The sequence below is a fragment of the Daphnia carinata genome, chromosome 3, assembly GCF_022539665.2.
Source record: "Daphnia carinata strain CSIRO-1 chromosome 3, CSIRO_AGI_Dcar_HiC_V3, whole genome shotgun sequence".
In the NCBI taxonomy this organism is placed as follows: domain Eukaryota; kingdom Metazoa; phylum Arthropoda; class Branchiopoda; order Diplostraca; family Daphniidae; genus Daphnia; species Daphnia carinata.
The window spans coordinates 3,618,158-3,643,307 of NC_081333.1; the positions used below are offsets into that span (position 1 = coordinate 3,618,158).

The following is a 25,150-nucleotide window of genomic DNA, read 5'->3' on the forward strand; positions in this document are numbered from 1 at the left end:
TCTGATTGGCAAATAGGTCGTTCGTCCATACAGTTTCGGTCGTGCAATTCGTTGCGTTTCACCATGATAAGACATTTCCCAGGGATGACAACAGTTTCCAAAATGAAATCGTTTTGCTTCGGCAAAAGCAAGTGAAGCCACAACCAATTATTTATTCTTTTTTTGGCGCGTTCTACTCGTGAAGGCCCGAACGGAGGGAGAAAGAGGCGGAGCCAAGGGTGGTTAAAAAAAACTCCCTTTGGCTATCTGTATATACGTCTGTACATGTAATAAGGGTAGAGGAGAGACTGGTGGGGGTTTGCATTGTGAAAGGTTGGGGGGTGGAGGGGGTTTTCACCCCACCCCCCTTTGCCGTCCATCTGGCGGGCCCCAGCGAAGGTACCCTCTTCCCCCCCAGTTTTTCGTTTTCAGGTCAGTCGTCCTGCCGTTTTCAACCCCTCACCACACACACATTCACCCCGACATATATTTTTTTCCCCATTGCAACTCATTTCGGGCCCGATGAACAACGTGCCAATAAGTTGGCGGACTTTCGTTCTTTTTTTTTTTTAGTTGGCCCCCCTCAACTGACACCACGTTTTTGCTGCAGTGCCGCACAGTGTTCGTTCTGTAGTTTCAGTGTTTCGTCTGCCAGTGCACGTCCCGCCAAATTGTTTGTGAGAACGACGCGATCATGATTTTCGTCCGAGAAACGGTGAGTTGAACGTTTTTTTTTTCAAAAGAGCTGTTTGCTCCACTTCTTTTGTGACATGACAATTGCCTTGACAACACTGTCGTCTGAATATTTTTTTGTTAAAAACGTTTCTGAAAAACTGGAAAACCGTTAACACAGACACACACAGTGAGAGTGAACACAATAGAAGAGGCCGCGGCGGGGGCTTATTGTCTGCTCCACGTGGCGTCCTTGAACACTAGAAAAAGACTTTTTCTTTCTTCTCGCTGTGGCGTTTTGAAATTCGAAAAAGGGAGAATCAAATTTAGAAATTTCAGTAATGAACTTGAATGTCATTCGAACGAAATCTATGTACTTGTTAGTCACAGTCGAGACCCGCGTTACCCAAGTATTGATTTTTCACATCAGCGTGTGTTGCCCTCTGATTTGGGTGAGGAGGGGGCAGCAGTTAAGGGAGGGAGGGGGGTTTAGGGCCACCACCCCCAGAACCAAACTAACCACCACCCACTTTTATCGTTTTCAGCCCAGGAATGACGCATCCCCCCCCTCACCCAACATGGCGGTTGCTGTGTGTGCCCCTAACCCCCTTTTTTTCCTATCCCTACACACACATACACACACACCAAACTCGTATATACACACGTCTTTCTTTTGCTTTACCCCCTCTACATGTTATACATACCCTCAGGCTGGTTTCTCATTTCCGCCAAAGAAAAAAGAAAATGGCTGCTCGTCTCACACGCACTGCAGCTGTTTTTTCATGTCACAGCCATTTCTAATTTTTTCGAAACAAAAAATAACCCGTACTTGAAACGAATGATTAAGGACGTTGATGTTTTTCAGTAGTAATCAAATTCGCAGTAAAGATTAGTTTTCGAGCATGGTGACGTCAACACGCCCCGAGATTACAGGGACGGGGGGGGGACGAATGTATCGATCGACGCCATTGGATTGGCAAATCGGCGACGACGCCGTACCAACTAAAACTACGCACATCTCAACAGCTTTGCGAGAGTCATGAACTGGGCGTCGTCCAGCGTCTACCCTTGTCGTAACATTTCTTTTTTTATCTTTTATTCAACATTGTTTTCTCTTTGTTCTCAACTGAAAGAAATCTAATCAGAAAAAAGTCCCGAGTGAAAGTTGTTCGAAAAGAGATTGTAATCGTAGGTCACGGCCACGTGTTGTATCTGTGGATAGAAAAAAAAAAGAATATTTTCTTTTAAAAAAAAGGGAAAAGAAACGCACGGGAGAAAGGATTTGTCTGTACACCCTTTTGGAGAGAGGGGGAGGGCAAGGTCAGTGGATCAACTCCCGCGTGCCGTTACTACTACTATACTCTCTCTCTTTTCCCCCCTTTTTTCTCGAGTCCCGTTCCTTTTTTTTCCGGCCGAGTTATTTGAGAGAGTTGTATAAGAACCCCACGTGACGTCATTGAGGGGAAGCCTCTCAGCGTGAACACACGGCCGCGGGATTTCCCGTTTTTTTTCCCGGGATGAATGAGTGTGTAACTCGTGATTCATCTTTTCTTTTTTTTTATTCTTCTTCCTTATTTTTTTTTTCTTTTCTTTTAAAAGATAATATAATTTCTTTTTGTGCTGGTTATTCGTAGGTTGGATGAAGCCGATTGGAGGCTGATTGGACTCTTCCGGTCACCGGAAGCCGCCTCCTTTTTACTGAAAAAACGACCCTCTTAATTTTTTTTTCATCTTCCTGACTGAAACAAAAGAAGATTTGGACAAATTAGAGAAATAATATTAAAAGAATCTGAATAAAAAAATGGGTGATGCTAATGTTCAGACGAGTGGTGGAGGAGGTCCAGGACATCATCATCCGCATCAGTTGCATCATCACCACCATCACCATCAATTGCATCATCACCAGCCGATCAATACGGGAGCTCAGCATCATCCGACGCAACATCACGACACCACGACGCGTTGAGTTTTGGTTTGGGCTTTTTCCCCGATCCGTCCGAAATCAGCTCGAAATCGCTTCCGCCCTTCTCCTCTTTTGGCGAAACGGAAGGTTTGGGCGAAGGCCTATCCGGCAGACTCCTCGATCTCGGCGGAGGCAACGGTGGTCCGCCTCCATGGGATCTGTACGGCGAAGGACTTTCTGCCCGTTTGATTGACGTCGGAGCTCCAACTCCGCTCGGACTGGGCATCGGCGTTGGCGTCGGACTCGGATTAGGCTTTGCTCCGCCTCCGCCAGCTGCCATTCCGGCTAGGGACCAACCGCCACCGAATAGCGGGCCGGGAGGTGTCCAGTATCGTCCTTGGGAATCTAAGAATCATCCCGACAGCAATGGTAATCCTCCGACACTGCTTGAACTCGGCCGGATGATGGCCGTTACTCCGCCGCCAGGCAACACGACACCCAATCCATCCAACGGAGGAGGATTTTCTGAAATTCAACTGTTTCCACCACACGGAAGTAGCCCCAAACTGCCGTCGTTCCAGTCGCAATTCCAACATTCGTATTCTGCATCCAGTCCCGGACCTCATCCGCCCGCTTTAACGCCCATCAACGCACCAGCTGATCCGACCAACGGTTTTCACGCTTCCGGTCCGGGTCCTGGCGGTGGCGGCGCCGGTGTTGTCGTGGCGCTACAGAACAATAACAACAACAATGTCCGTTATCCGCTAGTTCCGGCGCCAGTGCATCCGCAGCGGCCGGAAGTTGTAGGTCACGCACCTCATCCTGGAGCTTTCGTTCATCACGAACGAGCTCATCATTTCGGTCCACTCCCGTCGGTGGCTCAACAGGCCGCCACCAATCCACAACATTATCCGACGCTTCCGGCCGATTACAACAACGGCGTTCAGCGTCCGGCTCTCCTCCAATCGTCCGGTCCGTCTCCCATTAACAACGTCATTAAATTGGAAACGGAAGACTCGCGATCGCCCTTCTCCTCTCAGGGTTCGCTTCCGCGCCAAGCGGCCGGAGACGGCCGAAAGAAGGAGAAGCGGAAGTACCGAGCGTCTTCGATGGAGAGTTCTAGCAGCGAAGCGTCTGATGCCCAAGTGCCGAGCATCTCTAGCACTGCCCGCGGATTCAAGCACCCGATTCACATGACATCGAACGGCAACGATTCCAGCATGGACGGCGAGAAACAGTCTAAGAAGAAGCGGAAACGCTGCGGCGAATGCGTCGGATGCATGCGCAAAGACAATTGCGCGTCGTGCGCTCCCTGCCGCAACGACAAGTCGCACCAAATCTGCAAAATGCGTCGTTGCGAGAAGTTGACCGAAAAGAAAATCAAGGTTCGTGCTTTTTAAATTTTCTTTAGCGGGGGGAATCCTTATGACATTTTTTTAAAGACTAGATATCATATGATTCTTTGAATCGTCTGGCTTCTCTTTTTGATAAGGTCGGATATTATTATTTGAAAAATGAAGTATCAAGTTTGATGCCAAACTCTGGTATTATTACAAGAAGAGGCTTCTAATTACACACGTACAAATTTTGTATGTTGTAGGGGGGCATCAATGCGGCTTCACGGAATAGAATATTATTATTTTTTTTTTAGATTTTATTTAAACTTTGTCTGAAAAATGGCAGCTGACACGGGAGGAAGGGGGGCCGGAAACTAGGTTTTTCACTATATAACAAATGAGCAACGTCCGGCGCACCCCCAACAATAGAACGCCGCCACACACACACACCGTCCTGTCACACTTTTTAATGCGTTTTCGTGCGTATATAAAAAATTTTTTTTACTCGAGTATAGGGGGGTTAATTCCGAAATGCGTTTCATGAATTATGCGGATCGAAAATGTATTTTTTTTTCTTTTTTAGAACCGGTTCAGCTCTTTCTCTAGTTAACGAAAAACAGAAACTTTTTTTTTGAAGGGCAAAAGGACGAAGCCTGCGGCTAGACAAATATTTAAGCAAATTTTCAGTGTTACCCCAGCGGAAAGGTTCTTTTTCCTCTTCTTTTTCGTATCCGCAGGGGTTTTGGGCTTTCTGGAGGGCATGTGTTTGTAAAAAAAAAAATGTTTCGCTCTGTGTGTGTGTTAAAAACTTACGGCGCAGAAAACAGCCCTCTGGCGGTGCAGACAGGAAATCATTATACATACTGAGCGAAAAGAATTAAGGTCACCAGGATTATGACGTTCACCCGCCATCTGTCGAATAAAGCTTGAGGCTAAACTACTTAGGCCTCTGAAATAATCACTACAATAAAAAAATTGCCATGTGACAAACACACACAAGATGGCAGATAAGGACGTCCTTGTTTTTTGTTGTCGGCAGCTGTTGACCGTGAGAAAACGAAATGATACGTTTATTTCGCACATTGATGATTACCCCTCCAATTATTGTTTTGTTTACAACCTTGTAGCCTAACGTAGACATGAAGGTGAAAGGTTACTTCAGATGGAGGTCACGGGGCCTTATAAATGTGCACGGACACGATGAAGTGCATGTCTAACGAGAGGAGAACACAAAGAGTTTTCGAAAATACTGGGCTCTTACAGACCATGTGGCATGGACGTAGTGATGGTGGGGGGACTTTGAAATTTGAAACCCCCCATCGTGAGCTATTTTCGTCTTTTTTTTTCAAGTTCCACGTTCTTTTTTTGTCTGTTTAGACGACAATTTTCTTTTTCTTTTAAAACTAGTTTTCTTACCAATTTATTTCCAATCCAGTCATGACATTGAATTCTTAATGAAAAAGTTCAAGGGCTCATTAAATAGGGAATTTTTTGTTTTTGTTTAAAATGTCGGCCATGTTTTTTTTTTTTCCTTTGCCAGTTTCCAGATGTTTTCGTGTCTGACCAACTGAGCAAATATCTGGAAGTGGCGATGTGTGTGCAGCAGATGGTCGTCTGTGAGCATAACAAGAAAACTAGTGGAAAACGAATGGCGAGTAAAGACGAAGAGAATGAAAGAGGAGTAAAGAAAAGGGTCATTCTTTATGGGAAACAAAATATATATATATATGCCCAGGTGAAAGGTCAGCAACCGTAAGCTCGTCGACGTTCATCACGAATTGGTGGAAAAAAAGAAAATCTTTTGATTTTTCGCCCTGTGGCATTGCTCTCATCTTTCCATCGACCTTCTGCTGCTAAAAGTTCCGTTACGGGGGTCTACCTGAAAAGACACAAAAGAAAAATACTTTTTTTTTTTTCACTGTGAAATCCACACTGGGGGTTTTCAGCCTATCGGTTTTTATATCTCCGATAGAGTCGTACTCGTTTTGCTTGTTGTTCTTTGAACAGCAGATGCTCTTTAAAAGTGAAAATGTCGGTTAGGAAATTCCTTTTTATGTGGAGGGATGAAAAAAAAAAAGGTTAGATCGTTTTATACTATCGAGGAATGAAATTCAGGAGAGAAAAAAAAGACGCGCTGATTTATAGACGCTGACGCCATCTTTGTTCGTGGGAAAAACTCGGATCTCTTTTGTTCCCTCCACTCTCGTTTTTTTTCTCTTCTTCATCGTTCCTGAATTCAAGACGATTTTTTGTTGTTGCTCTTTTGTGTGTTTTTTGTCCGTTGCGATCCTGCACCATCACGAAAGCAACTGCTGTCGTATGTGAAATAATTCAATTGGAACCGCCATGTGTCGACCGTGTCTCTTTGGACGCAGCTGCCATGTGTGCCCCCACGCGGTCCCCATCTGCGGCCATTTTTCGTTTGATCTATTCATTTCTTTTTTGTTTTCACCTAAGATTTCCCCAAAATATGAAAACAAATTTCGTTTTCGAGATAGATAAAGTAGATAAGAACCTCAGAGAAACAATGGCAATCACAAAAGATCAACAAGCTGGGGAAGATAGTAAGTTTTTACACGCGAGAAGCAGACGCTAGAGATTGGGCCGCTAGAGGCAGCACCAGTCGGTCACCTAAAAGCGCCCTCCCTTTGTCCTGGAGGAGAGAAGGGTGGGAAATCAATTCAGCGCGCGCAAAAGTTGGTCCAGCTGTCCCCATTTCTTTTTCCCCATCCCTAAGCTCCACCTTTTGTCGAAACATCTGCCGCTCTTTGATGCGTAGCTGCAGAACAGCAATTTTCGTGATGTTTGAAAAAAAAAAAAAAATAATTTCATTTTCCAACGAACACACACACACTCAGCAGCTAATGCTTTTGATGTTTATCGAATTAGAAGAGAATGCATCATTTCCTTTTCATGGCAACGCCGCTGGCGGCCATTTTTCTTTTTCTGAATAACAGTTAAAAAAAAAAAAAAAAAGAAAAACGAAAGTGCGAGTTCGGCGTGAGTGGCTCTATTGTTTGTTTTGGTGACCAAGGGAAATCCCCCTCAAGATTTCTTCGAGGCATTTTCCCGTTTTCTTTTTTCTTGTTCCAAGTATTGGGGATATCCCTCCCGTCTTGTGTCTTCCCCCTCGTGTTTTCACCTGTGTCGGCATGTGTGTGTGTGTGGATTTGAGGGGGGGGGGGGGAAACGTCTTCTTTTCATGAACATCTCTTTTCTCTTTCACCCCTCGTATATTTATATAGTTGATTCTTTCTCCCCATAGTATCTCGGGCATTTAACCCGACTGAAAGTGACCATGTCATTTCTCCCCCTACTCAGGTCGTTTTTTTGTGTCTGTTTCTCCCCTCATCTATGACGCGTTTTTTTTTTTTCAACTTTGGTTTTTTTTTTTTAGGGGGAACACCCAACTTCTTCACCCCCCTCCATTGAAAAAAAGGTTTTTTGATAGACTTTGAGAGACTATGGGAAATCCCTTTTTTCTCCTCCCCCATGCAAAACAATTCCGATAAGGGAATCCCCTAAATTGGAACAGGTTGATGCCCCACTTGTAACTCGTCCTATAAATGTTACGTCAAACACCCACTCAAACGTTTGTTATTTTTTTTTTTTTACATCAACAGATTCCTCGCGAGAAAGGTGAAGGACGAGCTGCTCGTGCAAACAACAACAGCGCCAACAACTCTAGCAACAACAGCGCCACGTCTGCCAACGGCACGATAGCCCAATCCGTAGCCACCCCACCCACACCGACCAACACAATGGCCAATGGCAACGTCTCAGCTGCTAATTGGGATCGTGGATATGCGCCCAATGCGTGGGCTCCTGCTGCTCAACCGGCTGTTGTCAATGGGACAACTGATGAGAATCAATGGGCCGCTGGATACCAGCCGGAAACATATGATCCGTCCTTCAATTTCAACCCGCTCCAACAACAGGGTGGGTTTCATGCACCGGCGCCTGTTGTTGACACGTTTGCAAACGGCCAAACCAACGGGTTCCGACCGAGACCGAGCCCTCAACCTCAACAGATTCAAATTGGTGGATTTAGTCCGCATATGACGTCACCTCATCCATCACCCGGATCGGGTCAACAGTTGAACGGACGCTGTGGCAGCGTTCCACCTCATTTCAATGGCCAGGACGGTTTCATGAATGGAAGTCCCTTTACGAGCCCGAGTCCTCGTCCGCCGTCGTCCAACAATCCTCCCAGCGTAGGAGAAAACTTCCGCAATGTCGGAGGTAATTCCGAGTCGAATGGTCAACAAATTCACCCAAACGGGCCGCCTGGGTATCCGTCTCCATCACCAATCCCCCATCCGAGTTCGCACAACTCTAATGGCGGATATCCAGGCCAACAGCAAGGGAAGGGCGAGCCGTGGGAGCCGGGGAGCGAACCCAAACAGCAGCAGCGTTCCACTCCGCACGAAGAGCTCAATAATCGGCTCAAGGAGAAGATTCTCAGCAAGCAGCAAATGCAACAACAGCAGCAACAACACTCATTCCAACAACAGCAGCAGCAGCAGCAGCAGCACGAGTTGCAGCAAAACCCACCTAATAATGGCGGCGGACAGTCTTTCTATATGAACTATCCATACCAACAAAATAATGAGGAATACTCGGATCAGCATTTCAATCCGACCAGCGCGTCGTCTCCTTCCTCGTCGACTAGCAATAACAACGTCCGGCTGGACGTTCACTTGGAACCCAATTCAACGGCCCATTTTTTAGGACCAGCCCACCCTCAGAACGGCGGCACTGGGGGTGGGAATCTTCCGGAGGAACAACAACAGATGCCTCAGCTTCTTCAGAGTCCGGAAACAACGACGCCGTCGTCGCCGCCACCACCGCCATCTAACGGTTGTCAAGCGAATCACTTGGCACCTACCAGTGCAGCTAATGCCCCTCTTGCTCCTCCTACTCATGATCCCGAACAGGATCGTATGAGCAAATTGAAGAATAATTTAAAAGACGAAGTGCCGCCCTGCCAGTGTTTCCCAACGGACCAATGTAAGTCTCCCGTCCGCTGAAAAGGGGAAAAAAATTTTGAAATTTTGTTTGAGAGCAAAGGAATTATTTTCTCAACCACAAACACTCATCCCACCTAAACCTATACCCTCGTTGTGGTCGTCGCAAAATTTAAGACAAAATCCAGTTTAAATTTTGTCTTTATTGAATTTTCATTTTTCAAACATTTTTGAAAAACGAAAAGTATAAATTCCTACAAGAAAAAAAAAATTAGATCAAGCAAAAAAAAAAATTAATTTTTTAAAATTGAAATTGATGACTCCTTTTTTTTTGTTGCATGGCTGGTGTGTTTTAACGATTATATTTACCTTTTCTCATCTTTTGGAAAAACAAAATCATGTGACATTTTTTTTACACGCATCACACTCCTTCACTTTTAGGAAATTTCTACCTTTTTTTATGAATTAAGGACCAGAGCATTGAGAAAAAGCTTTATTATTATTCTGTGGGTGTGTGCGTTTTTGTTTCGCTCGTGTGAATGCTCCAGTGTATGTTTCATTTTTTTTTCTCCCCCTTTTTTCTTTCATATAATTATTTTTCACACAACAGCAAATTTTTTTTTTTTTTTGACGGGGTGCTTGTACGAACATCACATTTTTTGTTTGTTTGTTGTGTCCCTGTTCGCCTTCTCCTTTCCAAATGGGGATTATTTTCCTTCTGGCAAATTGACTGTCTGAAATTAGATTCTGGATTAGTCGTATTTTATTGGGCGAGAATGATGCAGTTTTTGATTGTAGTAATTTTTATTAAAAAAAAATGGAAAATTGTAGTATGTGTAGTCTTATTTCTCTATCTCAAAAATCTCCTATTTTCCGATTTCTATTTTTCTACGAAATTTTTCCTTTGATAAAAAAATGTCGTTTTTTTTCACCAGTCGCTATCAATGGGAGGAAAAAGAAACAACAAACCTCAAGGCATTTTTTTATTCAATAATTATTTTCTTTGTATAAGATTATATCAAAAATCCCCCTCCAAAAAAAAATAATTAATTAAACCAGCCAATTTCTTACTACGCAAATAAACTGCCTGAATTGTTTCTATCGAAAACAAGAAAATCGACAAACGGATTTTTTAAAGAAATTTTATTTAATGCATCCCCAATTTTTTTTTTATTTAGTTGCTGGTGGGGTATCGTCTATGTGTTTGGTTATTGGGCTTTTATAGTGTGAACAAACCCAAATGTCTTCCCCTCCACCATCTCCTCGTTTGTCTTGTTTGTTTTGGAATTTCGGTGTTGTTGATGTTACGCGGTGCTTGGCTTCACAACAACTTCTGGTCAGTTCCCATCAACCTTATAATATTCAAAATGCGCATGTCTTTATATCGACATTAAAGAAAAAAAAATGATGATTGCAACAAAACAAAAAAAAACAAATCAAAATATTAGTACCGCAAGAACCTGGCCCTTATTACACACATCTGGGATTCGGTGAAAGTGTTGCATCGCTACGTCAGCTGATGGAGCAAAGGACTGGCCTTGCCGGAAGAGCCATCCGCTTTGAGAAGATTCTTTACACGGGCAAAGAAGGCAAAACGGCCCAGGGATGTCCCATCGCTAAATGGGTAAATTAAATATTATGCGATTTAAATTATTATAACCCATTTTAAATTTTGCTTCGTTTAGATAATACGACGTTCCAGTCTGGAGGAAAAAGTCCTTTGTCTCGTTAAAGAACGTCGCGGACATCGATGCCGGTCGACTTGGTTGATTGTCATTTCCGTTGCGTGGGAAGGATTGGCTCTAAGAGACTCGGATTACCTTTACGGCGAATTGGTTAACCGGTTAAACGCTCACGGACTGGCCACCAATCGGCGTTGCGCTACCAACGAGGATCGGACTTGCGCCTGCCAAGGTCTTGATCCCGACACTTGCGGTGCTTCTTACTCGTTTGGATGTTCATGGAGCATGTTTTTTAACGGATGCAAATTCGCCAGAAGCAAAACACAAAGCGTCCGTAAATTTCGTCTAAGTGACGAGTCTCAGGTCAGATGCTTTTTCCTAATGATTTTGCGATATTAAATTGTTCAATGAGTATTTATTTAAAAAAAAACAGGAAGGGGATATTGGAGATCGATTGCAGCGATTTGCGACTGCCATTGCTCCTCTGTTTAAACGGATCGCTCCAGATGCTTATGCCAATCAAGTCGAATTTGAAAAGACGGCCATTGACTGTCGTCTTGGTCTTACCCCCGGAAGACCGTTTGCTGGCGTAACGGCCTGTTTCGACTTTTGCGCTCATTCTCACCGCGATCTTCACGACATGAATAATGGATGCACCGTGGTAAACATACTTTGGCTCGTTTGTTATAATTGTCATAAAACCCAACATTTTCCGTTAGGTTACCACTTTGACGCGCCATCGAGGCTTCCACAAACCGACGGACGATGAGCAATTGCACGTGTTGCCGCATTACGTTTTGGCTGATGTTGACGAATGCGACAGCGTCGAAGGACAAAGAAACAAAGTGGAGACTGGTGCCATTGAAATTCTCAACAAGTAAACAGCTTCCATCCGTTTCCTGTCCGCCCTTGTTTCCTAAACATGTTGTTTTCTCAATTCAGGTACCCTTCTATTTTGAGACGTCATTCACAGCCGATTCCAAGTAAAACTAAACGGAAAGCGCCAATTCAGTCCAACCGAGTCATCTATACAGCGACCAATGAAGACGCCGCTCTCGTGCAAAGCAGTCACGTGACAAGTTCTACTTACGACGAAAGATATCCTAGTAGGACATATTTGGAACAATCGGGCTCAATGGAAAGCAAAATCAGAGCTTTACAAACTCCATCACAAACTTACAGACCCGATCATCTGATGTCGAATTCGGCTTTTACCAATTGGGGAGGATACGCTCCTCCTCAACAACAATGTTGGCAACAATCGCAATGGCTTAATCGACCTGTCGACCCTCAACTATCCCAGTGGTGGAGACAGAGTTTGTCTTCTTCTTCCAGTGAAATGCGTCCCTTTGGGCCCGTTCATCCAGTCCAACCGTTCCAAAATCTACTCCGTCATCAACCTCCTGAACCAAGAGTGACTGTCGAGGTTAGCGACAATGAAGAGAATTTCAAAGATCCTAACATAGGTGGTGTGGCTATCGCTTTGACGCACGGCTCGGTTCTTTTTGAATGCGCCAAACACGAACTGCACGCGACAACGGCTTTACGGAATCCCAATCGACGAAACCCCACCCGGATATCTCTCGTTCTCTATCAGCATCGTAATATGAACGAGAGCAAACACGGATTCGATATCAACGAGAAAAAGATGGAACGAAAACGAATCGAGCAACAACGGCAAGAGGAAGCTCAAACAACTGCATCGACAATTCCTCAACAACCTACCTGGTTACCGGCAACAAACCCTTACGGCTGCACTTTGCCGGCCTCGGCAGCCGCTTCTTGCTATCCGAATTCTCAGCAGCCGGTTTTGCCTTCCATCCATCACGCATTTCCGTACCATTTATCTTACCCCAATAATCCACAAGGCAAATACTAGACGGGATTATAATTTTGATTTACTACATCACAAAATGCTAACGAGCCATATTTCTTTAATCGATGAAATTGGTAAATTATTTTTGACTTGTTTTTAATTTGATGTTTGACTTGTGCAAAAGAAGGGCGTAGGGAATCGTGTTCTTTTAGCCTATTCGACTGTATGCATAAAACAATAATTTCAGACCGAGTTGGCGAATGTGGCTTGAAGTTCAAAACAGAAACAATTCAGTGCTTTACAGTTTTTGAAAAGACGTGCTATTTTGGCGATACAAAATTTTCTAGAAATTTAAAAATAATAATAATGTGGACCGTTTGGACGCAAACTTCGGCAGGGAAAACGTATTCCGTACAAAAAAAAATGTTTTCGCTTGTTTTATTTTTATTTTTAGTATCGCTCTTTTCGAGTCACATGTCAGTGTGTCTTTTTTTTTTTAACCTGATCTCTCGCACTGATTTTGTTTTGTGGGAAATCTCCAGTTCAAGAAGTGGTACCAAACGGTGCAGATCCTCGCAGGTGTCATCTGCTAAAATTAGAAATTATTCAAGAAAAACAGGAAGACATCCCGATTGTTAAAATCTAACCACAATAATAATTACTTGTAGTATCACGATGCCATTGTTTTCTTTTACCCTTTATTTTTTAATTATTATTTAAATTCATGTTGGTGTAATTTCCTTTTAGAAAATTTTTCAAACCTCTTTTGTTCAGCCTGTAAAGAGCTTGCCAAGTCCATCCGCCACAAGTAACTACCACCTCATTTATCAATAATCCTGCAAAAAAATGCATTTTAAGTTTCAATACATCCGTATTTCTTTTTGTAACATACTTTTTATTTTTATTTTTTTTTTTATGGTTGGCTAATTGTGACTTTGGACAAAAGCTGGAACGACGAATTTGTATGCTGGAAAACGACTATTAAAGAGTAGACAAGACAATATCTACATGCAAAATGGTAGAAGAATCTATTTGGATTTCTTTTCAGCATCGATGTGGTCCATGTAAGCCACACCTGTCTTGAGGAGGACAATACTGGTTCCTGCTGCAACAACTACACGAACTGGGGTGTTGTCAGGAACAAGGACTCGTGTCATTGCCCATAGTAGTAGTGAACCCAATGTGAACATGGTTGAGCCAAAAACACTATTGTACCATGAGAGAAATTAGTATTTAAATGTTCATATTTTCATTCAGGTATTTGTTTTGAACCTGAAAAGGATTTTTTGCTTTTTGTCCTTAATTGCAGCCAAATGGGGCCTCGATGCCAAATACAGAGAACCTCCAACTAAAGTTGTGCCCATCAAAACGTTTGTGAGATCACGATTCGGAGAGACTCTAATTATGAATTCCAATTAAAAGATTAGCATCATGCACGCGGCGGTAATTACATAAATACATACTTGTGCATAAGGTCTGGGCTGAACATATTAACAGCCAAAAGACCGTAGCTTGCACCTGACGCCATTGTTATCGGGCAAGCCATTTTAGAGTCTTTCATGCAACTAAGACCAAGAGAATCCATGAGCGAGCAAGAATGTTTTTTATCAGCATCGCCGGGAAACGAAATATCACCGGTAGTCGCCATATTACGTGATGTTTCAAAAAGTTACTGACGAGGATTTGGTTACAAAGTTCTTCTTTGCGGCTAAAGATTTCTGCTAGAAGCGTTGCCGTTCGTATGACGTTGCCAGGTGTTTCCGTGAATTCTCGGTGTTTCCAAACGAGATTTCTGAAAAATTCATCGTCATTTTGAAAGACATTTTAGGAAAATGTCAGCTACCTGTAGACATAATCCCTCAAAGTGACGAATTTGTATTTTTTTTTGGCTTCTCGCATATCACCCAAGGCTATGGCAAATGGCAATTACAAGGATGGCGAACTGAAGAGCCCTTCTGCTAAACTATAACATGAAAAAGTCGGAAACAAACTGAGCTTTTTGAACTCAATCGAGTAGAATGATCTCAATTAAGAAATAACAACTAGTGGCCATTGTTTTGTCCCGGAAACGTGCAACGATGTACTGATCAAGCCAATTAGACCATGAAGCCCATGATGTCTAAATTTGGGTTTGCATCTTGTTGATATTAAAACATTTTGGCTTCCATCTTAAACTGGGACTTCAGGAATGTGACTCTCACGGGAGTGACGCATGTGCCTCATGTTTAGAACGATGAAACATCACATTGAACTTTTGTTCTACTAATCTCGAATGTCAACAAAGTTTCAACTTAGTAGCTAGTGGGCAAGCACTGTAGCTATAAAAAAAAATGAAAAGAAAATTTCCTGCTAGACAGCCACTGCTTGAATGTCACTCAAAAGAAACCCTGTCAGTATAGTTGCTGAGTTTTGTCTCCATATTTACGTTGTTCAAAAAAGAAGAAAAATGGTAGTGTAACAATTTCCTTTTTCCGGTGCCATTGTCTTTTCAAGTTGTTGTCTCGCCACTATGGTGGGTCATTGTGTTAAGACAGTTTCGCCACGTCACGCTTTTACATTGGGAATGAAAAAGACCACAAAAAAAACTGAATTATGGTTCATCATGTGATCACGTCAAGCGTGAAAGTTTTCGTCAAATCACCATGTCTTCTCCGTTCTGGGGCTGTGGCATTGGCCTATATTTGAAAAAGGTTATATCTTCCGTGCCATCTAGCGGTGTTGGGGCCAAGGACACGGATGTCAATGTTATTTTTTTGTTCGTCTTTGACGGCTTCGCTGTTCGCTCTCCAGACTTGACTGAACTCTCTCTCTCTCCCTCTCGTGTCTGACTCTCTCCCCAATCTCCCATCTCGGCGTGAGAGAGGGGTGTGCATTTTCTGCATACTATTTATAGAGTCGAGTTCGATTTTATCGTCGGCGTTGGCGTCTGAAAAAGTCGACACGTTTTCAAAAGCTTTTGTGATGTCGTCCTAGTTGACGTGTGTCTGTTTAGTCCCGTCGCTTCCCTTCGTTGTTCTTGCACGTTTAATCAATTGAGCAGCCGACCACAGCAACGTTTGCAGTCGAAACACATTCGGAACCGGGACAGGAGCTGATGTTCCTTCAGAAATGCTGTCCATGGAGACGGCACTTTCCTCACCTAATTCAACCATTGATGTGGACAAGCCACGGGCCCCAAGGTTTGAAGCATATGTAATGACCGGGGATGCAATACTCAATCTGTCCAGGACAACCCACAGTCCAGAATACTTGCCAGTTCATTCCAAGAGAAGGTCAGTCCAGCAGCAGCCATCCAGTTCCGTACCTACTAGCCCAAGTGAACAGGCACTTATTCATCCAACTAAACCTTGGGAACCTGAAACTCCTGCCAAAACTCCTGTTTCTACTGCTACCATCAGGAGTTCCAAGTCAGAAGAAGCACTTATCCTTAATATGGAAGAAGAAAAATCCAAGAAAATTATAGAGGAAAGAACATCGTCACAGAGTTCACTAGGAGAAGGAATTACAGAGTCTGAAAGAATAGTGTGGACCTATAATGCCCCTCTATCTAGCATGACTGAAAAGGAATTACGTCGCTATGAAGCAGATCAATTCTGGCTCAGCACAAGGTCTGAATCATCTTCCAAACAAATAAAACAGATTATCAAAGTAGAAGAAACCAAGGAAGTGAAGGAAGAACACGTCACTTCATATTCATGTGAGGTGGCTGATACAAGATTAGGTTGTGATACCCAAAATGGCCCATCAGTGGCTTCCACAGTGGTTGTTCAAGAGCCAATGAAATTAGGACAGCCAGAAGTGGAAAGCAACGGTGAAATACAAAAAGAAGACGATAATCCAGCCAATAATCCTGCCCGGCCTCCGTTGGCTCGAACGCCAACCGACGAGGAAAGCGATGCAGACAGCCTGCAATCGGTTCATTATAGCCCCAAAGGTGTCGATATGCCATCGGCTATTCGCCTGGCCAAACGGTTAGTTACCGGTCTCCTTGACCTCTTGTGACACTTTTTAATAAACAAAATGTTTGCTCCTTTTTCATTCAAAGGTTGTACTCTCTGGATGGATTCCAAAAATCTGATGTCTCGCGTCATCTGTCCAAGAACAACGATTTCAATAGGACTGTGGCTGAAGAATATTTAAAACATTTCGACTTTGAAGGCACCACGCTGGACGTGGCCCTACGCCGTTTTTTGCAGGCGTTCCAATTGACAGGCGAAAGTTCAGAACGTGATCGCGTTCTCGTACACTTTTCACGTCGCTATCTACAAGCCAATCCTGATAGTTTCTCCTCGCAGGTAATTTTTTTTTTAATTTCCTTTTCCAGTGTTGTATTTAAATGTATCTTCGCAAAATTTCATTGTAGGATGGCGTTCACATCCTTAACCTGTGCCCTCTTGCTGCTCAACTCGGACCTACACGGGAAGCATCAAGGTATGAAACGGATGACGTGCGCTCAGTTCATCAAGCGACTATCGGGACTAAATGATGGCGGCAATTTCCCCGTCGATCTCCTACGCCGCCTCTATACCGCTATCAAGGGTAACGAGTTAAAATCAAATTTATTCATCATTATTATTATCTTTATTTTATTCAATAATTTTTAAAATTTTGTATGCCAAATAGATCAACCTTTAGAATGGGCTTCAGACAGCCCACAAGGACCAAGTCCTGGTGACTTAGAGCCCTTGGAAATTATTCCGTCTCCCGCTGCCAAAGAACTGTCGGCCAACCCGTATCTGGACATTCCGAATCCAACACAAAGCCAAGAGTTCAAAAAAGGCTACATCATGCGGAAATGCTGTATGGAACCCAATGGCAAGCGGACTCCGCTGGGAAAACGCAGCTGGCGAATGTATTTTGCTGTGCTGAAAGATTTAGTTCTTTATCTCTACAAAGACGAGGCCACTTGTAAAGGTGAACATCCACCTAAATCGTCCACAATGCGGTCTAAGAAAGCTGTTCCCGATGCCGGACCTGCCGCCATTATTCGTGTTCATCATTCTCTGGCCGCTAGTGCTCCGGACTATACGAAAAAGAAGAACGTCTTCCGACTCTTTACAGCCGATCGCGCTCAGTACCTTATCCAAGCCAGCGATACCAAAGTAAGACGGAACCCCTTAACTCTTTAAAAATAACTGCGAAGCCGAAGCAATAAATATTTCATTCTATTCTTGGTAACATAAGGAGTGGCGTTGTTGGATGGATGCTCTTAACACGGCAGCTTCATTACTCTCCGCCCCTCCATTGGCAGCTCCATGCGGTTCTCAGCAGCGTTTCGAACGCCCTTTGCTTCCAGCTAGTTTGACAAAATTGTCGGCAAGGGACCAGCTGATGGATCACGAAGAGCGTGTCGCTCAATTGGAGCAAGATTTACATGAACATCGAGCCAATCCGCCGTCATCCAAAGCGAAATCTGTCCATGTAAACTGTTACAGAGAAAAAGACGCTTACCTGCACTTTGAGGTATAAATTTTGTCAAATGAATTGCCCACATTGCAAAATGCATTTTATTTTTTTTCCTATTTCAATAGAAAACCCGTTATGAGGCTTACATAGCAGTTTGCGGTGGACTTCAAGCGGCGCTGGCCGGTTCCACCGTCAGCCGTGACATTTCTTTGTTGGAGTTGGACGAGTCGCCGTGCTCCGATTCGGGTACGACCAGTCCCGATTTGAAACCGAACGACCAGGAATTTTCCGCGCGTTTGTAATCAAAAGACAAACAACAAAACAACTAAAATAAAGAACAAGCGAAACAATCCAGGAAAAACATTCTTTGACCCCGTTCCCAACACCCTACCGACTCAGCCGGCAGCTCCGCCAATGTATACAAAATTTCCCCGTCTTGTTCTCTTCCCATCACTGAACCTTTGTGTCGGGTGACATATTTTTTCTTCTTCTTTGTTTGTTGTAATTTGTGGTTAACCTTCGACGAAATTTCAACGCTTGTATTGGGAAAAAAAGAAGACATGACAGTGGCAATTTCTGTCGGGACTGGACATCACTGAACGCAAATCATTATCTGATTGAACGCTTTTGTTTTCTCTAATGGCGAAAGATTTCTGTCGTCCATTTTTTTTTTTTGTGAGATTTTTTTTCTAGTCAAGAGTTTAAGACTTTTCCTTGTTTCTGTCTTTCTCCAGTTTCTTTTTCTTTCCGCTACAGTACTGGGCTTTTTCCTATATATATGCTACGCAAAGTAAGTCCTCTATTTTTATGTTCACTTCAGTGATCGAGTTCATCTGTTGCCCTAAATTCTACGTAAAGACAATTAAGCGGAAAGAAAAGAGAAGAAAAAACAAAAAAAAAAGAAACAACAAAGCAACCAGCCCGCCTTGACGCATTATAACAGCTTCCCGTATTAATCATTTCCTTTTCTTTGAAAAATTTTCGATAGCGGCCAATACATTCTCTGACCTGTACTCACGAATGTTGTTCCAGCTTTTCAAGAGTCTCCCCCCGAATGCTGTGTCAGCCCATTTAGACGTTCACCTTCATGATATTGCGTGCTTATTTCCAGCCATTCACTTGATTGTCTCTTCCGTTTTTTAAAGGTTAGTTTTGGGCACATTTTTTTTGTACTCTACAGGTGAAAAATGGGACATGACGAGTTTTGTAAAACTATGTATGTGTGGACGGATTGCAGTCTGTCACTTATATATTGCGAAGAAAAAAATACAGATTATACACGTAAAAAAACATTGATTTTTTAATGTAATAGGTAACAGCTTTTAGCATATGATCATTTCATCATTCATTAATTTTATTATTCCTTTCTTTAGATTTTCCTTAAATCGACAACACTTACTGGAGCGGTTGGATGAATCTGAATGTGACTAGCGACCTATTTCGTAAATTATAATTGAGATTGATGATAAGCGGAAAAAGCCGTTTAACATACCTCAAATAATGGAGGAGTTGATGGATGAGGATGGAAGCCCTGCTGTCGGCACGAGGCGATCAAATCCAAACCGTGGTTAGTGGTTAGAGTGAAATATCCAGTCCTGAATAGGATAAAACGCACATTGGAAAAGGCAAAACAAACCTCATCACGTTTTTTCTCACTCGTTATATTTCGGAGCGCAAACGACTGCTACGGCTTCCGGCATCATTAGCTGGTAAGAGCAATGGGTGTGCAGGTCGACGCTAGATAGGAAAGCCGTTTGCGTTGGATGAGTCTGTATAGAAGAGTCAAAACAAGGTTGTGAGAATTTCTTTAGCTGTAAATTACGGATACGGTTAACATCTCACATGAATCCATCCCAACGTAACAAGACTGTGTTTATCTTGCACGTCAAACAACTCCTCCTCGTTCTGCGTCGTGCACGAATCGGATGTGCCCTTTTGTTTGGGAATTAGTAAATGAGTGATGTGAAACTGATTTTGCGCCTGAAGTTAATTCTTGTTGTGTTACCGAGATAAGTTTAACTCTGTCGCAATACTACCAATTTTCCCGCAAGAATTCCGCATGTTTCGACGTTGTTTTTAGTGTTGGAATCAGCCAAGGAAACAAACTCATCCAGAACTGAAGCGGGTAAAACTACCGTTCTCAATCCAGATGGCCCTAAAAAAATCGTTCGCGGTTTGAGGTTGCGGTCAAATCCAGGCACTTCTCTGAAATCGTAAAGGGAAAACCCCGCGTTATTTGGACCAAAAAATATGGTAGTTACTGGAAACCATACACGTACTTTGCAGCAACTTTCGTTTCGTGGGTTGCTGAAGGCACATAGTTGCTAGGGTACAAGTTGTTGGTCGAGAAAATGGGGGCTAGTCCGTCTGGCTTTGCCGGAACAGATTTTTCATTTGATGGTCGATGCCCAACGTACACCAAAGATTTGTCCTTCTCCACTTGGTACTGCCTTCGTCGTTCTTCATCCTCTTTCTTTATTCGTATCGCCTCCCTTTCTTTTTCCAATCTCAGAATTTCCTCTTGTTTTTTCTTGGCCTATACTCAAATAAAATTTATTAATGACTTACCAAAAGTAGTATGTTAGCTAACCATCTCCTCTTCATACAAGTCATGCTCTTGCTGAAATATGTGAAGCAATTTTTGCTTCAGTGTTTCAGTTTTCGGGAAGACCTCCTTAATTTTTGGGTTAAATTGAGATCTCTCAGTGGTTGACAATGTATGGTATTCTGGATGTTCAATGATTTTTTCTACAAAAATCCTTCAAGATACATTTCAGACATTGGCCATTATTTTCATTTTTATGTTAGTTAACTGATCAAATTACGTAAGAAACTTCAAGTACAAGGTGTAGGCATTTTCAATACTGCCTTCCTTGTAGTAAACGTCAGCCATTCTTAACATTTCTGTTCCAGAACGAAAATACCTAACAAATAATTAATGTCTGTTTTGTTTCAATTTAACAGAAAACTATGCAACATGAATAGAATACCTTTGGATGGGAACTCTACTTTCAAGTTTGATGCTACTAGCAAAGTTTGTCAAGGTTCTGAGTCTGGTTGATGGATCTTGAGACCGCACATCCATTTTGATAAACACAACGGTCTATGCACCGAATATCAATGCTGATGGTACGTTTGCAATCAGATTCCAAGGATCACTTCTTACTTAAATGTTACTTGTTCGGCTAGATGACTCATAGCCGTATTTCGGACTCTAGGGAGATGTTTTGACTTGTGATTCTTTTATTGTGATGATAGCTTTATAACGCAAATTTTAAGCAGTATACTCAACGACAGTAGTGTAACTCGTTCGACATATTCTAATTGTTGTTTTAATTTTTACATCGAGATCACTGACATGTTTACAAAATAAAAGCCCTCTAAATAATAATAAGCCGGAGGATGAGAAACTGCCTGAGGGCTACGTTATTCTACTGGAACAAACCCATAAGAGCTTTTGGCCCCCTATAGCGATACTTAGGAGTTATAATGCATTAGAATATGAAAATTTTCTTTGCTTTTATTTTATTAATTTGTATCCAATTTTAATTAAAGTTCATTCGAATTTTTATTGGAAGTTGAAAATTTACTTTTGAAGGTAATTTGTGCTTACAAAAGTAAGCAATGACGTTTTGTAAAGAAGTGGGTACTGGTAAAGTTGCGCGGGGCCTTTGGAACATTGCCTTGATTCCCCTATGGCATTAACCAGGTAAGTTATATTGGTTTCACCTTAAGACTTAACAATCCATTTCAGTATTCTAAATTATTTTTCTGTCATTTAGGTATCATCCAATACCGATAGATGGCATCCCTATGTGTATGGATCCCAAAGAACCCATGGCACAGGACATCACTGAGGACGGGTCAGTGTAAAATGCGGACGCGGACCGCGGACTGCGGACAGTATAAACTGCGGACTTTTACCTGCGGACTGTCAAAAAAGTTTTGACAGTAGTCCGCAGTTTATCCATACCACAACGGTCCGCAGTCCGCGTATTATACGGGAATACAGCATAGCACATAAGCATTGAGGCAGACAAACCAGCACTCTGCTGCTTGATACGTCAAATCAGATAGACCTGTGAAGAGATCAAATTAGTTATCAAGGTAACTGGCAAAATTAAAATTGATGAAAAATTTATTAAAGTATTGCATTCCACAATAAAGACATCACATTTATGGGCGTGTTTTGATTGTGCAACATGTTTTTAGGGTGAAATTATCAAGAAGTGATAAAGTACTATTTAAACATAAAGATGGAGGTAAAAATTTTTAAAATTAGAAGATGACGTATGTTAAAGAAAAATATTTTTACTTTGCGATGAACCAACCATATTTGTGTCAATTTGTTTATCGGTTAATAAATTACCCTGGGATAGAAACTGCTCTTTATTTCGTATTTCCAATAAACAGTATGTTGCCTTAATTATAATTAAGTTTGTTATTTTAGTATTTGATAATTTAAATACCGATATCAAGGGTATTGTAAATTTGTAATGGGGTCCGGGTAGGCAATGGGTATTGTAAGTCCGCAAAATATCAGTCCGCTGTTTATCCTACTTGTTCCGCAATTTCAGACGGTACACGTACGATACGGTCCGCATTTTACCCCGAGGTCCGCGAATATTTTTTAAAAATTTTTTTGACAGTCCGCAGGTAAAAGTCCGCAGTCCGCGGTCCACGTCCGCATTTTACACTGACCCCACTGAGGACCGAGAACGTCTTGTTAATTGTTCCTATTAGTTAACCCATTGACTACCACGCATTTTGCTCATTTTTTTTTAGCTTTAGGGTCCGGCCACGCTGTGTTATATATAATATTGTTCTTCCTCTTGATCCCTAGGTAAAAGCTAGCTTCAGACTAGTTATGTATATTCAATATTATCTTTAATTTACGTTTAGGATTGGATAGCACGCTTGGTGGGTTCAAGGCAATGATTACTGGCCTATGCGTAACGCTGGGCCGAAGGCGGGAACTATTTGTTGGAATATTACTCGTTTTCATCTACCTGTGCGCTCTACCGCCCACCACTTATGTAAGGAAGGCGAATTGTAATCTCCTTTAGATAATGATGTAGAAGTTATGATTTTATTATGAACAGGTGGAATGTATTTGGTGGATTTACTGAACGTCTACAGCCTAGGCATTGCCATCCTTTTCTTGGTGTTTGTGGAAGGAATGGGCGTGAGTTGGTGTTATGGCACACAGAGATTCTCCAACAATATCGAATCTATGCTGGGATTTCAACCTGCACCCATTTGGAAGATCACTTGGGCGTATGTCAGCCCCATTTTTATTTTGGTAATCAATTACACTATTCTGTTTCTGACATCGAAATATGTGGGGTGACTTCATGTTGTCATCACTTTGTTTAGTTAATTTTCATCTGTACTCTGGTCGATCCGGTCCCATTGCATACATAAGATTATACTTATCCTGCCTGGTCCATCAAAGTCGGTTGGGTTCTCACAGCCATTCCGCTCTCTTGCATCCCTGTCTACATGATCTACAAATTCGGCATTACGAAAGGATCTTTTACACAGGTTTGTTGTTTCAGACGCCCTACCTTTATGATTCCTTGAAAAACTAAAGAGAATGATCATTTGCTTGTAGCGACTGGTGAAAATGTTTACACCGGAAGATACGAGTGATCCTCGGAATTTGTCGCAAATATCTTTGACGGCTCGGGATGTCGTGGGGCCCAGCAGTGTCAGCCATCACCCCACCTCCTACGGCACTCAAGTCCGAATGAACAACCGAATCTACACTTAATTAAGTATTTTTTTTTTTTTGTTTTTGATTTTTTTATTCGGGGATAAGGAATTAATTATTGTTCTGCTTTTACTTTTGTTTTCTACGATAAGTCATAGTAATATATTGATGTTCATAGAAGTATAGTAGGGTAATATCATCAGTGATCATGGATATTTTTCATCTTAGTTTTATAAGACCCCTGTCGTTTCATTTTTGATTCGTTTTATTGTTACTTTTATTATTATAAGATATTACAAGTAGCACATAATGATTGTATAACCATGGGAAAAGTTCCAGTAAGCAACAGCCAGCTTAAGGGGACTTGGTTTTTTTGGTATATGCTCTCTATCTAGACGCCGATTCCGTAAATAAACATGCAAGAGTCGGATTGTAATAAATCATCTCTCAATTTTCAATGGCAACGCTCTATCCGCTCAACTAATAGCAACAGCTGCTTTGTGAGCTTATTCAAATTTGCCTATTCAAGAAAACATGCAAGACATTATGCACCCACTACATGCGGAAGCGCCAGACAGATGTCAACATTTCCAGCGCATTTGTTTCGTATATTAAGTACTTCTAATCGGATTGACAAAGAGCAGAATCAGAGATAGATCTGTGTGTTTAAAAAGATTGAATTGGGTTGATACATGTAAGGTACCAGTTTATGTAGATTTATTTATTGGATAAAGTCTATGTTTTGAGGTATACAAACAAAAATGGAGAATCGAAAGAATCTTACTCTTCAACTCAATAAATGAACAGGTTGTTTCACCAAATCATTTTAGAATGGTAAAATTTAAAAATGGTATGAAAACAAATGTGATATGTTTTTTGTATGCACAGTGAATTTCTTTCAGCTAGGAAATTATTTTCCACTTTAATCCTGTATTGAGAACAAAAATACTGTGATTTACTTCTCCGTGCCATTGCCAGTCCAACCAGCCAATGTCAGGGTGGCACCAACGGCCAGGCAACCAAAAACTGGTGAGTTTTCTATTGATATTATTGCTAAATTTTCCTTGCATCGTGCTAGCGCTGTAGCGTACTGGCGCGCTAGCGTTGTGTCAAATAATCTGTGTATTTCAAAAACGATTAACTTATTGGAAAAAATAGCAATTTGCCGGAATCAGCATTTTATTTTGATTATATCCAGTCATATTCAACCAATTCCAAAGAGTGTCAGTTTTTGCAAAAAAAAATTTAAGCCCGACTTATTTTTTCGTTTTTTACGTTTAATTATATAACCATAAGTCCAATTGAAAAGTAAGTTTGATTTCCATGATAAGCATTCAATTCTGAATCGAAATCCTAGCGGTAGATGACTACGTGTAGGAAAAAAAGAAAAAAGTGTGATTTTTTTTTTTTTTTGGCAAAAATTTTTTTTTTTTTTGTGTAAAACTATGGCATATGGCAATCCGTTTTACATAAAAAAAAATGTCGGAAAAAAAAATCGTATGGCAATATGGCAATCCGTTTTACATAAAAAAAAAAAAGGCGGAAAAAAAAAATCGCACTTTTTTCTCTTTTTTCTACCCGTAGCCATCTATCAGTCGGTTTCGTTATTACAGGCATGTAAGCAATTTGAGTTAATTGTATCCCATTAGCAGTTAATTGAGTAGCGTGGCTGGAG

At 41.9% G+C, this 25,150-nt stretch overlaps 4 protein-coding genes and 1 long non-coding RNA gene across 5 annotated transcripts; 3 read left to right on the forward strand and 2 right to left on the reverse strand.

Annotated features, from left to right (window-relative positions):
• Positions 1-418: 418 nt before the first annotated feature.
• LOC130692976 (methylcytosine dioxygenase TET-like) lies at positions 419-13,243 on the forward strand. The gene is given in 9 exon segments (XM_057516069.2): positions 419-694; positions 2,286-2,606; positions 2,609-3,939; positions 7,515-8,901; positions 10,307-10,482; positions 10,544-10,903; positions 10,974-11,201; positions 11,260-11,417; positions 11,483-13,243. Coding segments are annotated over 8 exon segments (4,731 nt in total). The 5' UTR covers positions 419-694; positions 2,286-2,452; the 3' UTR covers positions 12,420-13,243.
• A 60-nt stretch (positions 13,244-13,303) lies between these two features.
• LOC130693006 (uncharacterized) lies at positions 13,304-14,118 on the reverse strand. The gene is made up of 3 exons (XM_057516110.2): positions 13,820-14,118; positions 13,629-13,754; positions 13,304-13,562 (listed from the first exon to the last, which is right to left on the reverse strand). The coding sequence occupies exons 1-3, from the start codon at positions 14,002-14,004 to the stop codon at positions 13,385-13,387; spliced, it is 489 nt and encodes a 162-aa protein (XP_057372093.1). The 5' UTR covers positions 14,005-14,118; the 3' UTR covers positions 13,304-13,384.
• Positions 14,119-14,677: 559 nt separating this feature from the next.
• Positions 14,678-18,064, forward strand: LOC130693011 (PH and SEC7 domain-containing protein-like). Its single transcript, XM_057516115.2, is given in 7 exon segments — positions 14,678-16,327; positions 16,402-16,651; positions 16,720-16,734; positions 16,736-16,895; positions 16,980-17,458; positions 17,541-17,819; positions 17,888-18,064. Coding segments are annotated over 7 exon segments (2,223 nt in total). The 5' UTR covers positions 14,678-15,464.
• A 432-nt stretch (positions 18,065-18,496) lies between these two features.
• LOC130692991 (STAM-binding protein-like) lies at positions 18,497-21,128 on the reverse strand. The gene is made up of 9 exons (XM_057516084.2): positions 20,753-21,128; positions 20,588-20,686; positions 20,353-20,521; positions 20,042-20,298; positions 19,799-19,967; positions 19,605-19,742; positions 19,419-19,531; positions 19,255-19,357; positions 18,497-19,197 (listed from the first exon to the last, which is right to left on the reverse strand). The coding sequence occupies exons 1-9, from the start codon at positions 20,845-20,847 to the stop codon at positions 19,132-19,134; spliced, it is 1,209 nt and encodes a 402-aa protein (XP_057372067.1). The 5' UTR covers positions 20,848-21,128; the 3' UTR covers positions 18,497-19,131.
• Positions 21,129-22,661: 1,533 nt separating this feature from the next.
• LOC130693014 (uncharacterized) lies at positions 22,662-23,736 on the forward strand. Its single transcript, XR_009001611.2, has 4 exons — positions 22,662-22,798; positions 22,865-23,064; positions 23,139-23,306; positions 23,377-23,736. It is a non-coding gene; the product is annotated as an uncharacterized LOC130693014 (long non-coding RNA).
• Positions 23,737-25,150: the final 1,414 nt, after the last annotated feature.